Raw genomic sequence first — 12,494 nt, 5'->3', positions numbered from 1 at the left:
ATACGTTTAGGTTGAAAACCTCAGCAGTGGTATTATCTTGAAGATGACGTAGGCTTCACACGACAAACTTAAGTTTGTCTATTCATGTTTACAAACTTAAGTTTGTGAGAGCATTGCGAAAACAGTTTCCAAACTACTTTGGGCAGACAAACTGATGGCGAGAAATAGAATCGGTCCCTAGTCTCATCGATATGTTGTCCAACAGCTTAGTGTTTTGAAACTCTATCTTGACGTGTGAATCGTTGTCAAATATTTTTTGGTCGCTTACAAATAAGATACTGCGTGGATATCACATGAATTTGACTTACGTCTGCTACAAAATCGCGTTAGCATTTGAGAGAAGAGGGGAGGAATTATGTACCAAAAATACATATTTGTGTTGATAATGAATTGAACATTTCCATATTTCAGTCAGTTCATTAATAGTTATAACAAAAGAAATGCCTACTTTTAAAATGCCATCAGAATGCATCGCCTATTCTCATTACTGTAGGTCGTCGTTACGATTGTAACATACGTCTCTTTTCCTTGACTAGGTGTTGAACCTGTTTCTTGCTCTGTTGCTGAGCTCCTTTGGCGCCGAAAGTCTTCAGAGATCAGAAGCAGATGACGAGCCAAACAAACTGGCCGAGGCTGTTGACAGATTCAAGCGATTTGGGGCCTGGGTGAAGGTCAAGATCATCGTCTGCCTCAAAGTGAAACTCCGGCGAAAGACGAAACGTCCCGTGATCGCACTGTCGCCGAGTTCCTCCCGACCCGAGCTTAATGGCAAGGAAGCTTTGGCAGATGGCCAGACTGTAGTTGGTAATGGCAAAGCCTATGAACTTCATCAAACTCAAGACACCGAAAGCCTTTCTCCTAACAAAACAGGTTTTAATTAAAAGCCCGTCATTCACCACCAGACGCCTTGCTGCTTATATGGCCGCCATGTTCTATCGCTTTCTACTAAGCCGTCATCCACTGTTCTCTGCTTGACCAGTGTCCACTGACCCTCCCTTCCAACCCACCCACCCCTCATCCACCCCACCCACCCACCCCTCATCCACCCCACCCACCCATATCCGCCTGGGGCACCCATTTCACATTGCAATGTATTCGTTGTTGTAAAATTATTTACAAACACAGATTAGCTATTTTGACATTGTTCTCTTTTACACCCATACACTGGATATTTTATGCCATTCCATTCATGATATAGGTCAGATAAAGAGAGTGTATCAGCAGTCAACAAATAATATACACGTCCTGTGTAACAGTTAACCGAGTAACAGTTTGTAAATCCCTATGGCTACGTAGATGTACTTTCATCAAAATGGCTACCGTCATCCCTGGTCATTCCCCACTAATGAGAAGCAAGCGTCCTAATGACGTCATCAGTTTCTGTGCACTACGTCACACGCTTTCAGTATTCCTCTGTTTCTATCACTACAAAATGTTGTGACCATTGCCATCTCATCTATGAAATTTAATCCAGGCTAGAAATTCAATTTTCTGTTTCCTCTATTTTACATGCAATTCTTGGCTGTTTTTCGACATGTCTCTCTGCGTGAAATAGTGCCTAATATACACCGTGCCCTTTGGAGTTGGTGCTCTGTCTTTCCCTATTCAAAACGTTTCCTTTCTACAAGATGCATTCGAGTATTATGGTGTTTATTTAAATACATTTTACATTTATTGAAGCTATATTTATGTCTGTTTACTCCCAACTATATATCGTCATCAGTTTATTTTGTGAGTATTTCCTCTTGTCCCGTGTGTTAAGTGGGTCTTATACAATGCTGTTATCGGTGTTAATGATGAAGAGTAAAGCATGTAAGTAGTAATAGATAACATTCTTGTCGAGTTCACTGCTAACGTCAGTCCGGGACAATATACTATGGTGTTCCTATCTGTATATCTATATTTGTAATCATTGATTATTATAAGCTCTTAAAAATAAAGGCTAGTGTGCATAAATCGATATATCATTTGTGTATAAATTATACTGTAGGACTGTGGCCTCGGTGTACTCTGGACGATATGGACTACTGATCATACATTTGTCAAGAACACTTTAGATATTACGAATTCGAATAAACCGAACTATCGGTTATGATGAAAATTTTATATTCCTTGCATTGGACGACAACGTTATTGTTCAGTTAAAACAGTAATTTCGGATAAAACTGCTTTTCAAGGTCTATTTCACATCGACATATCCGGTGGTTACCACATCAGGCTTGGTGCTCCCATACTTATGTCTATGACATTACCATCCGTGATGCTTTCAAGGACATTGCTATATTATAATTAGAATGTGTAATGGATTCTTCGCTTCCTCTGGGTGGTCACGTTGGTACAGTAAACTACGGTTATAACGAACTCAAAGGGACTACTAATTTTAGTTCGTAATAACCGTAGTTCGTTGAAAGCATATATACAGCATATATACATCAAATGGCCGGGACTAAAAAATAAGTTCGTTATATCCGTCAGTTCGTTATAAGCGTGTTCGTTATAAACGTAGTTTACTGTATTTGAACTTTGATCATGAGATCAATATGAAAGATCAGTTCTTCACATTAAGCATCCGAGTACAACATGGCCCCTTGTAGTTTTGCCAATATTTTGTCAATAACAATGCACTTTGATCTGACAGTTTCTTCTTCTACTTCCCAGATGCTGAAAAGGGTCTCGACCTACCTGACGGCGAGAAGGTAGGTGAGACAACTGCGTTGGTAAGCTTGTATTAATTACAGTATTCAGCACGTAGATAATCCTGTAGTCGTCTTTGGTTCACATAGTTACCTCCCCTTGGTTCAGCAATACAACCTTGGCAGCAACCACCGGTTCATGTCTGTTCGTGAAACTGAAAGATCTTGTGGACAGTAAGGGAGGAGTAGACGATGTTCTCGAGGGCAATATGTCACCGCTTTCGCGGCTGCCTACGTACTAAAGCTAAAAAGATCTTCAAATTGGCTTAGCAGTGGCCAATAGTCTGAGCATCTGAGGATCAACAGGTGATCTAGCCATGTCAAAGAAAGTCTTAAAGTATAATTGAGGTGTTTTGAAATGATCACTGTGGCCTTGCGAATGAAGTTCATTTCTTACAGTGCAGTCAGTCAACTTGGCGGAGTCCATATTTTGAATTTTCACATTATGTGAATGAGAATTGTCAGCAAAATATAAATATGTTTTATGAAGTAACCCTAAGGCCAGACAGTTTGGGGTTTTACGGATTTTTGGTCCAAAATTTCAGGTCGGTAGGCCGGAATCCAATTTCAAACATATTGTTTTATTTCCCCAAAATGTTATGTAGGTAGGGACAAAATATATGGGGGCGGGAGTTTTGAGATAAATATTCAACAGTTTTTAATGAAAGTATTTTTTTTAAATAATCTTTTATGATATCTTGATGAAGCGGAAGCATTTTTTTCTTTTTTTGTAAAAAATATTAAATTATTTCTGGTTTTTCATTTATATTTTTTCACATTTCAATTTGTTAGCAATATTCTACCGTTTCCTATCTAGACGATGAGATCTGACATAGTGAGTATACGGATGCTAACAAGCATTTAGATAATAATCCTTCTTCTGAAACGAAATTGAAAAATCCTGAACCTAAAACAGCATTAATTGCTGGATTCCAACTTGTACCCTGCTGCCAAGCGTGTTTTTGGTAGTGTAGAGCAATTCATAGGTACATTCATGACTATTGATTTCGATATGTCACTCACGGCATACACCTTCTTGCACATGTTACATATTCCACGACTACATACACCTACACACTACTCCTTGTACTCCTATGAAACTGTAGTGGTTGGTTGGTTGGTTGTTTAAGGCCGCACTCAGCAATATTCCAGCTATATGACGGAGGTCTGTAAATAATCGAGTCTGGACCAGACAATCCAGTGATTGTTATCATGAGCATCGATCCACGCAATTGGGATCGATGACAGTGCATCAACCAAGTCAGCGAGCCTGACCACCCGATCCCGTTAGTCGCCTTTTACGACAAGCATAGTCGCCTTTTACAGCAAGCATGGGTTGCTGAAGACCTATTCTACCCCGGATCTTCACGGGTCTGAAACTGTAGTGTTTTGGTTCTTATTTTCAGTTTGATATGTTTAGGAGAAAATGTAAAAGTTTTGAGTATGAAACACTGAGTGAGTGAATGATGTGTAATTCCGCATTTAGCATTATTCCAGCTATGACAGAGAGTAAATTACTCGGCTAACCAATGACTGAAAACATAAGCACGTTATCATTACCCGATGACATTCTATTAGCAATGTCACAGCCTAACCACCTGACCAAGCGTGCAAGTAGTTGCTGAAACAAGCATTGTATTTCTTTGTTTGTTGTTAAACGCCGCACTCAGCAACGTTCCATCTATGTGACGGCGGTCTGTAAATAATCGAGTCTGGACCAGACAATCCAGCGATTGACATCACGAGCATCGACCTACGCAGTTGGGATACGATGACATGCATCAACCAAATCAGCGAGCCTGACCACTCGTTCCCGTTAGTCGCCTCTTACGGCAGGCATGGATTGCTGAAGACCCAATTTTCACGGGTTACAAGCATTGTACAGCTACGGACCTGTAATTCGAACCTGATAGTGTCAGCCTGTGATCAATTATAGATGAGTATGTCTTCTGGCGAAATACTAGTGTGCAGGTCACCATCACAAGTAAGTGATCATGGACATTAAACTGTACATGAAGGAATATGCTTAACACTTGGTAATTACACAGTTTCATTAAACTGGAACTCGCACCACTTACATCTATCATCACATATCCACTCATTGTTTATCTATGTTGCAATTTTCCCCATCTGTTTTGTTCGAACAATTTCATTTCGTTCTTGGCATTGTAACGTGGAGTTTATAGAGTAGATCTTTCACATCCTATAAACGTTTCATGTTGACTGATAGATTGATAGACAGATTATGAAGTTTCAAAACATAATTATATTCAAATGTGCTGTCAAATTATTGATATCCGCTGTCTCTTGTGTAAACCATTGAGCTGTTTAACTATAATCTCTTGGGGGCGGTCGGGTAGCCTAGTGGTTAAAGCGTTCGCTCGTAACGCCGAAGACCCGGGTTCGATTCCCGACATGGGTACAATGTGTGAAGCCCATTTCTGGTGTCCCCCGCCGTGATATAGCTGGAATATTGCTAAAAGCGGTGTAAAACCAAACTCACTCACTAGAATCTCAATTGACGCTCCTCAAACACTTTCACATAATTCGCCATTAAACTTCATAAATATAAATGTAATATAGATGATTTAGTAACATTTGTAGATATATTTGTGTGTCATTCTTTGTATGCAAACATTCCCAGAAATACTGTAAGCATCACGTGATTGCTTTCAGCTTCCGCGCAGGTGTAGCGAGGGTTCTGTGAACAAAGACTCGAAGAGTATGTTAGGTTCCGAGGCCAGTTCTAGCTCAAGCTCACTCTCCGAAAGCGAGAAGGATATCAAGGTCGAAGCCGACGGAGAGCCGGAAATTAACGAAGTTGACATCGTGTATGTGAAGGAACCAGACGACTGTTTGTGTAAGGTGTGCACACGGAAGTTTAAATGTCTGGCGACCATTGAGGAAAGCAAGACAGGACAGATATGGTGGAAATTCCGATGCTTCATGTTTAGAGTGACTGAGCACAAGTACTTTGAAACCTTCATCATCACAATGATTCTAGCCAGTAGCTCCGCCTTGGTGAGTACTTGTGGCTGACAAACCACGGAGGTTTTCTTTGATAACTAAGGTCACATTCATTTGTTGTTTCTACACGATAAGAAGATTGATGGCAAAGACAAATCATATCTCATCTTACAAATTCTTATATTTGAACTTAATGAAATTGTCTATTAACAAGTAAGCAATGAAAAACATTATGCTCCTCAAAATATTAAAAAAAGGAAAACACTGGAGGGTATTTTCTTTACTCTGTTCATTAATCTTTTTACACCAAAATGAATTATACAATTATACAATAAGGCAAAGGCTGCATCCATCTTATTTTTTATATTGTTATACCTGCGCTGTATATCAGTTATCAAATTTAATTTTGACAATGTTGATGATGATGACTTTGAATCGAGATATGGCGATTGTTGATGTTTTCGAGCATGCTCTACATAGGCCCTGGAGGACGAATACCTTGGCGAAAGGCCAATTTTGAAGGCCATCCTTATGTACTTGGACAAATGCTTCACTGCAATCTTCATCCTGGAGATGTTGGTTAAGTGGGTGGCCTTCGGCTTCAAAACCTACTTCACGGATGCTTGGTGCTGGCTGGACTTCATCATCGTATCGGTGGGTAGTCAATTAAATGATCATTTGTTTCATAACAAGGGTACTAGTTATTGTAATAGTTTAACATGTTGGTTATAGTAATTATATACTCAGGAAGCTGAGAGTGCAATTGGAACGCACACTGATCTGTGACTGGCACATACCTTTTATTATTATTATTATTATTGGGCGATGCGGTAGCCTAGTGGTTAAAGAGTTACAATGTGTGAAGCCCATTTCTGGCGTTCTCCGCCTTGATATTGCTGGAACATTGCAAAATGCGGCGTAAAACTATACTCATTCACTTTCTTCTTCTTCTTCTTCTTCTTCTTCTTCTTTTTATTATTATTATTACATATATGTGGGGCGGTCGGGTAGCCTAGTGGTTAAAGCGTTCGCTCGTCACGCCTAAGACCCGGGTTCGATTCCCGACATGGGTACAATGTGTGAAGCTCATTTCTGGTGTCCCCCGCCGTGATGTTGCTGGAATATTGCTAAAAGCGGCGTAAAACCATACTCACTCACTCACTATTACATATATGTGCTTGAGAACACCAGATACCATTCAAGGGTCAAAACAACGAAACACTCTTCCTGCTATGGTTCTTATCAGGGGGTGTTTCAACCGCGTGTGATATGCACATCTTGGGCTACTTTCAATAATGTTGCCTGTGTTTCAGCTGTCGATCGTGCTGCTTGCGGCAGAGTCCTTCAACCTAGGAGACTTGGGGTCTATCAAGGCACTCCGAACTCTGAGGGCCCTACGTCCCCTCCGTGCAGTCTCTCGGTGGGAGGGTATGAGGGTGGGTACTCCATTTGTCCTTGAGCAGTGTATCATTTACTGCTGACACGGACAAGTCAATTCATTTGGAGCGCATATCAATTTATTGTACCGGAAGTTCCCTTCCACAGATGTCGAGGCAAATGCGCTCTGCAATTTCATTGGTCATAATTTTGAAGCTATTTTGAGCATGGGCCCCCATATCGATGACAAAGTAAACGCAGCCAGTGAACAAATTTTGAGCAAGAGTCGTATTACGCTCTTTGAAATCATGGTAGAAAGACAAGGCCTCGTATTGACACAGGCCTCTAATGACAAGGTCTTATCCTAGCCCCCCCAAAATACAGACTATTCACCTAATGAAAAGGCAAGAAAGAGCCCTGAAAGACGCTTGCACCCATAAAGATTCTTGTCTGTTAGTTCTGCCAATATGCTTGGTTATAAGTAACATATTACCTGATTAAGCCATAACTGGTGGATTATATGGTGGATATATTATTTGCACAAAAAACAACCAGTTTGTGTTACATGTCGAGATATCAACACACATCCATATCTAAATGTTGAATTTTGCAGGTTGTGGTAAACGCTTTGATTAAAGCTATACCCTCGATCTTCAACGTGCTACTGGTGTGCCTGGTATTTTGGCTGATCTTTGGTATCATGGGCGTTCAGCTGTTTGCGGGCAGATTTCATAAGTGTGTGGATGCAGATGGCACGAGACTTAATATCAGCGTCGTAGATCACCGGAACCAGTGCGAGACTCAGAATTATACTTGGACCAACTCAAAGATTAATTTTGACAATGTAATGAACGCCTATCTTGCCCTTTTCCAAATTGTAAGTACATTTGTCAACGTTGATAGGGACTGACCATTTCATAGTATTGGGGAATGGGTTGGGAGGTTGGGGCAGCTGTTTACGTTTGAGATCAAATATTATTTCAGTTAGTGCTTAAACATACCATACAATTCTTTTCTGGGAAAGGAGAAGCCATAAAATACCAAGTTTTGACCCACAACATATTTGTCAGACCATCTAGCATGTCCAGGGGACGATGCGTTTAGAAAGTCCGAGAACAAATAAATTATTTCTGTCACGCATTTACGGAATAATATCAGATTATTTGTTTAAATAAAGACCCCATCTCACCTACCCCCATAATATGACATGGTCGACCTAGTACAAACTGTCTTCATATGCCAGCTCAGGTCACTCATAAAAGTATTTTAGTGTTGTTAAAAATGTCATAATAACGGATTGTCAAACTCTTCGATTTCGACACATTTAAACTTGTATATCAAAAGGTAAACCAACTTGTAATGTAAACTAATGCTTTGACTTCGTGATATCCTTTAAAAGGCATATACAATGTTAACCTTACTATAAAATTAACATCCGTTTTGAAACATATTGAAATATATAACGATTTTTCTTCCGACACAGGCTACCTACAAAGGTTGGACCGACATCATGAATGATGCCATAGACAGCAGACAGGTGAGATATAGGAATTTACAGTGATGACGGGAATTGTATTGTTTAAAAGATATTACATAGAGGTTATTTCATGTGTCGAGTGAAATATCATGTTTCTCTCATCGAGTGACAGGGGGAAAGGAGATATTTCTCCTTTCCCCCCGTCACAAGATGAGCGAAACATGATATTTCACTCGACACAGGTAATATCTTATTTATTATGTACTTTTTGTGTTGTTGTCTACCAGAAAATTAGATTATTTCATTACAAATGTAAAACCTTGAAACCTAAATTCTCCCTACATAACACTCGGGGATAGTTCACCACACCTTGTATTTGCGACTCAAAAAGTAGTTTCATGTTTGCAAAATCTTAATAAATATAAACAAAAGTATAAAAAAAACATTTAGGCCCACGACAATTCTTTATCATACATTAAGATATGATTATATACAACATCAACTTTAACAAAAAATATTCTTGAAACCTATGAGACCCCTGTTAGAAGCGAAAGAATACAAGTAACAAAACTGCCGCTTTGCGAAACGAACAGTCTCCATTGACGAGTTAAATGAGAAATTTACAGTTTATAAGGCAACATTTTCGAGAGAATAACAAACGGCAAGAAGTGATATAAACTTCACGAACGACCGTCTGTCGTTATTTTGCCTTACCTAACGTAAAAAGAACGTCAACAGTTTGTGTACGGGCTCGTCACATACGACAAAGGGAGACAATTTAAGGAGGGGTAACTCTTGTATAACAATAGTGTCATGTTCACTGAGGTGAAATATCAAGTGTTATGAAAATATCACTTTTCTCAACTTCGGAAATCTCAGTCTTTCACACTAAAGTATATAAAGCATGCATACATGCACGCAAGCACGCACATACATACGTAGATTCATGGTTGGATTGTTGCCTCCACACAGTGTCTCATGGCGCTTTCCCCGTTAAGTGTAGTTCACTTATATTACTTTTTGCATAGTTTCTAGTTGTTGGTGGCAGGGGTGCCCAGACGAATAAGGCGCGGGAATAAGTTGTGCACAGTTAGGAGGAGGTTCGAATCCCGGTTTCGTACTTATTATGTCTCTAGGCTTGTCGAAACCACCCCGACCCGTGAAGATTCCGGGGTAGAATAGGTCTTCAGCAACCCATGCTTGCCGTAAAAGGCGACTATGCTTGTCGTAAAAGGCGACTAACGGGATCGGGTGGTCAGGCTCGCTGACTTGGTTGATGCATGTCATCGGTCCCAATTGCGTGGATCGATGCTCATGATGTCAATCACTGGATTGTCTGGTCCAGACTCGATTATTTACAGACCGTCGTCATAAAGCTGGAATATTGCTGAGTGCGGCGTTAAACAACAAACAAACTAACAAACAAAACCACCCCTGTGCTCGTTTGTTTCACCAAAGTGGTACACGTCTTACTTCGGGCTTCCCTCCCATCAATGTGACATGTTCTTATATATCTGAAATATTCTTCAAAAGGCGTTGTAAAGCCGAGGTCACTCACTCACTTTTAACCTAGTGTTCTTTGACTCTTACGAACGAACGAAGATCCGGGTTAGAATTGGTCTCCAGCAATCCATGCTTGTTGCGAAAGGCCCCTAAAAGGATCGGGTGGTCAGGCTTGTTGATTTAGTGGATGCATGTCATCGTATCTGTTCCAGATTCGATTATTTACAGACCGCCGTCATATAGCCGGAATATTGCTGAGTGCGGCGTTTAACAGCAAACAATCAATTAATAATAACCATGTTTAATTTCAGCCCAACTATCAGCCGCTGTACGAAGACAATAGATACATGTACATGTACTTCGTTCTCTTCATCATCTTCGGCTCCTTCTTCACCCTCAACCTCTTCATTGGTGTCATCATCGACAACTTTAACCAGCAGAAGAAAAAGGTAAAGGAAAAATATGCAAAAGAGAACATAATCATCACACCTACAATAAATGAGTGTACCCGTGAAAATCCGGGGTAGAATTATTGGTCTCAAGACACCCACGCTTGAGTTGCAAGAGGCGACTATGCTTGTGCTTGTCTTAAGAGGCGACTAACAGGTTCGGGTGGTCAGGCTCGCTGACTTGCTTGATGCATGTCATCGTATCCCATTTGCGTGGATCGATGCTCATGATATCAATCACTGGATTGTCTGGTCCAGACTCAAATACAGACCGCCGTCATTAGCTGGAATATTTGTTGAGTGTAAAACAACAGAAATATGCCAAACAAAATTAATAGTTTGTTGGCACTGGAGAAAGATATGAATAGTTTCGTTTGTGGAAAATACCCGAACAGCAATTATGTTTTTTGGGCAATGGTGTTATTGAGCTACTTATTACACTTAATTTACATTATGTACAACAGGGTGGTTCGTTGGAAATGTTCATGACAGATGATCAAAAGAAGTACTACATGGCAATGAAGCGCATGCAGTCAAAGTCACCGCAAAAGTCCATACCAAAACCAAAGGTATGTCACTGATCAAGAAGCAAAGCCTCAGTTACGAGTTAGAATAGGTTAGAACCCATATTTGTAGTAAGAGGCGACTAACGGGATTGGATGCCATCTTACCCAAAGACATGATGCCAATCACAGGATTGTCTGGTCCAGACTCTATTGTTGACAGAACACCGTCGCACACTGAGTGCAGCGTTAAACGACAATTGTAATATTCAGTACTGAATTGAGGTATCGGTTGGGTGAATCTCAGAAAAAAACTTCAATTTAGACTAATAGAGCTCACAATTTCTCATTGAAAAACAAATCTTTTAAAAAAAATATTCTTTAAAAATCGGTCTGTAGACAACCTGGATATTCTGAAAATGATGTGAGAAACAATATAAAAATTGTTTTGGGGGAAAATATTATATCAGTCACTCCTTGTCCATACTCGATAATTTACACGCCACCATAATGTAAACTGCCGGCCGAGAAAAAGAAGGTGTACCAATAGAGGCTAAAAATGAAACAAACAAGAAATATATTCGATGATGATGTATTTAATACGGGTATCATAGTTGTGTTTTGGACCTAAAGTTTGCAGTGTTTCGTCGACTGTTTTCAGCCTAGTAACGTTTTGATAAAGTTTGAAATATTTTGGTCAAAATCAATTTTCAAGTGCATGCTTTCTTACGCTCGGCAGTTTAGCAGTAATAGTGTGGCGTATAAATTACAAACAAACAAATCAACAAAAGTCTCCAAACCACTGAAGGACTACCAATTTTTTCATGGCGGTCTATGGACCTGTGGTATTTAAAAAAATTCGAACACTGACTTACAAACTTATTTTCAGTATACATATATTTTTTTAATTATTTATTCTCAGGAAAGCACAAAAAGTGAGGGTTTTTTCACATGTTATTCATTCATATTTCGTTTCAGCTGTGGATTGCCGGTATTATCTTTGACGTCACCACAAACCAGATGTTTGACATCGGTATCATGGTGGTCATCTTGCTGAACATGATAACGATGATGATTGAGCATGAAGGAATGACTCATGAGATCGACGAGGCGCTAAAATACATCAACATCGTGTTTATTGCAATATTTACATTGGAGTGCGTGCTGAAAATTATAGGACTGCGTCAGTTCTACTTTAAGATCCCGTGGAATGTATTTGACTTTGTTGTTGTGATTTTATCAATTTTAGGTAAGTGCTTTAGTCATATATGTAGTGAGTGAGTGAGTGAGTGAGTGAGTGGGTGGGTTAGTGAGTGAGTGAGTGAGTGAGTGAGTGAGGTGAAGGAAAGCCCGAAGTAATGCAGGCCTCAGACGTGTATCACTTTCGTGAAACTCGTGAACAAGGGCATGGTGCTGACAAACCTAGCAATATCGTCAGGGCGAACCGGGATTCGAACCCATGACCATAGGTTTCAGTTGCGCCAAGGGACGTAACTCTGCATAGCGAATTGCGCGCCTTGGGGAC

At 40.0% G+C, this 12,494-nt stretch overlaps 1 protein-coding gene across 10 annotated transcripts in view; it reads left to right on the top strand.

Annotated features, from left to right (window-relative positions):
• Positions 1 to 12,494, top strand: part of LOC124119458 (sodium channel protein para-like) — a 116,304-nt gene that overhangs the window by 96,401 nt on the left and 7,409 nt on the right. For 5 of the 10 annotated variants that reach the window (XM_046481966.2, XM_048402891.1, XM_046481957.2 and 2 more), the window contains 10 exons: positions 537 to 870; positions 2,659 to 2,717; positions 5,370 to 5,714; positions 6,141 to 6,314; positions 6,974 to 7,096; positions 7,651 to 7,914; positions 8,521 to 8,574; positions 10,329 to 10,466; positions 10,931 to 11,035; positions 11,948 to 12,218. In XM_046481966.2, the coding sequence (XP_046337922.1) occupies positions 537 to 870; positions 2,659 to 2,717; positions 5,370 to 5,714; positions 6,141 to 6,314; positions 6,974 to 7,096; positions 7,651 to 7,914; positions 8,521 to 8,574; positions 10,329 to 10,466; positions 10,931 to 11,035; positions 11,948 to 12,218 (1,867 nt within the window). The remainder of the gene's footprint in view (positions 1 to 536; positions 871 to 2,658; positions 2,718 to 5,369; positions 5,715 to 6,140; positions 6,315 to 6,973; positions 7,097 to 7,650; positions 7,915 to 8,520; positions 8,575 to 10,328; positions 10,467 to 10,930; positions 11,036 to 11,947; positions 12,219 to 12,494) is intronic. The other 5 variants (XM_046482021.2, XM_046482011.2, XM_046482003.2 and 2 more) reach the window with 5 other exon arrangements.

The sequence above is a fragment of the Haliotis rufescens genome, unplaced genomic scaffold (genome assembly GCF_023055435.1).
Source record: "Haliotis rufescens isolate VD_foot unplaced genomic scaffold, xgHalRufe1.0.p SCAF_3, whole genome shotgun sequence".
Classification (NCBI taxonomy): Eukaryota; Metazoa; Mollusca; class Gastropoda; order Lepetellida; family Haliotidae; genus Haliotis; species Haliotis rufescens.
The sequence above is the reverse complement of the archived record's forward strand: the minus strand, read 5'-3'. Positions and strand labels throughout refer to the sequence as shown.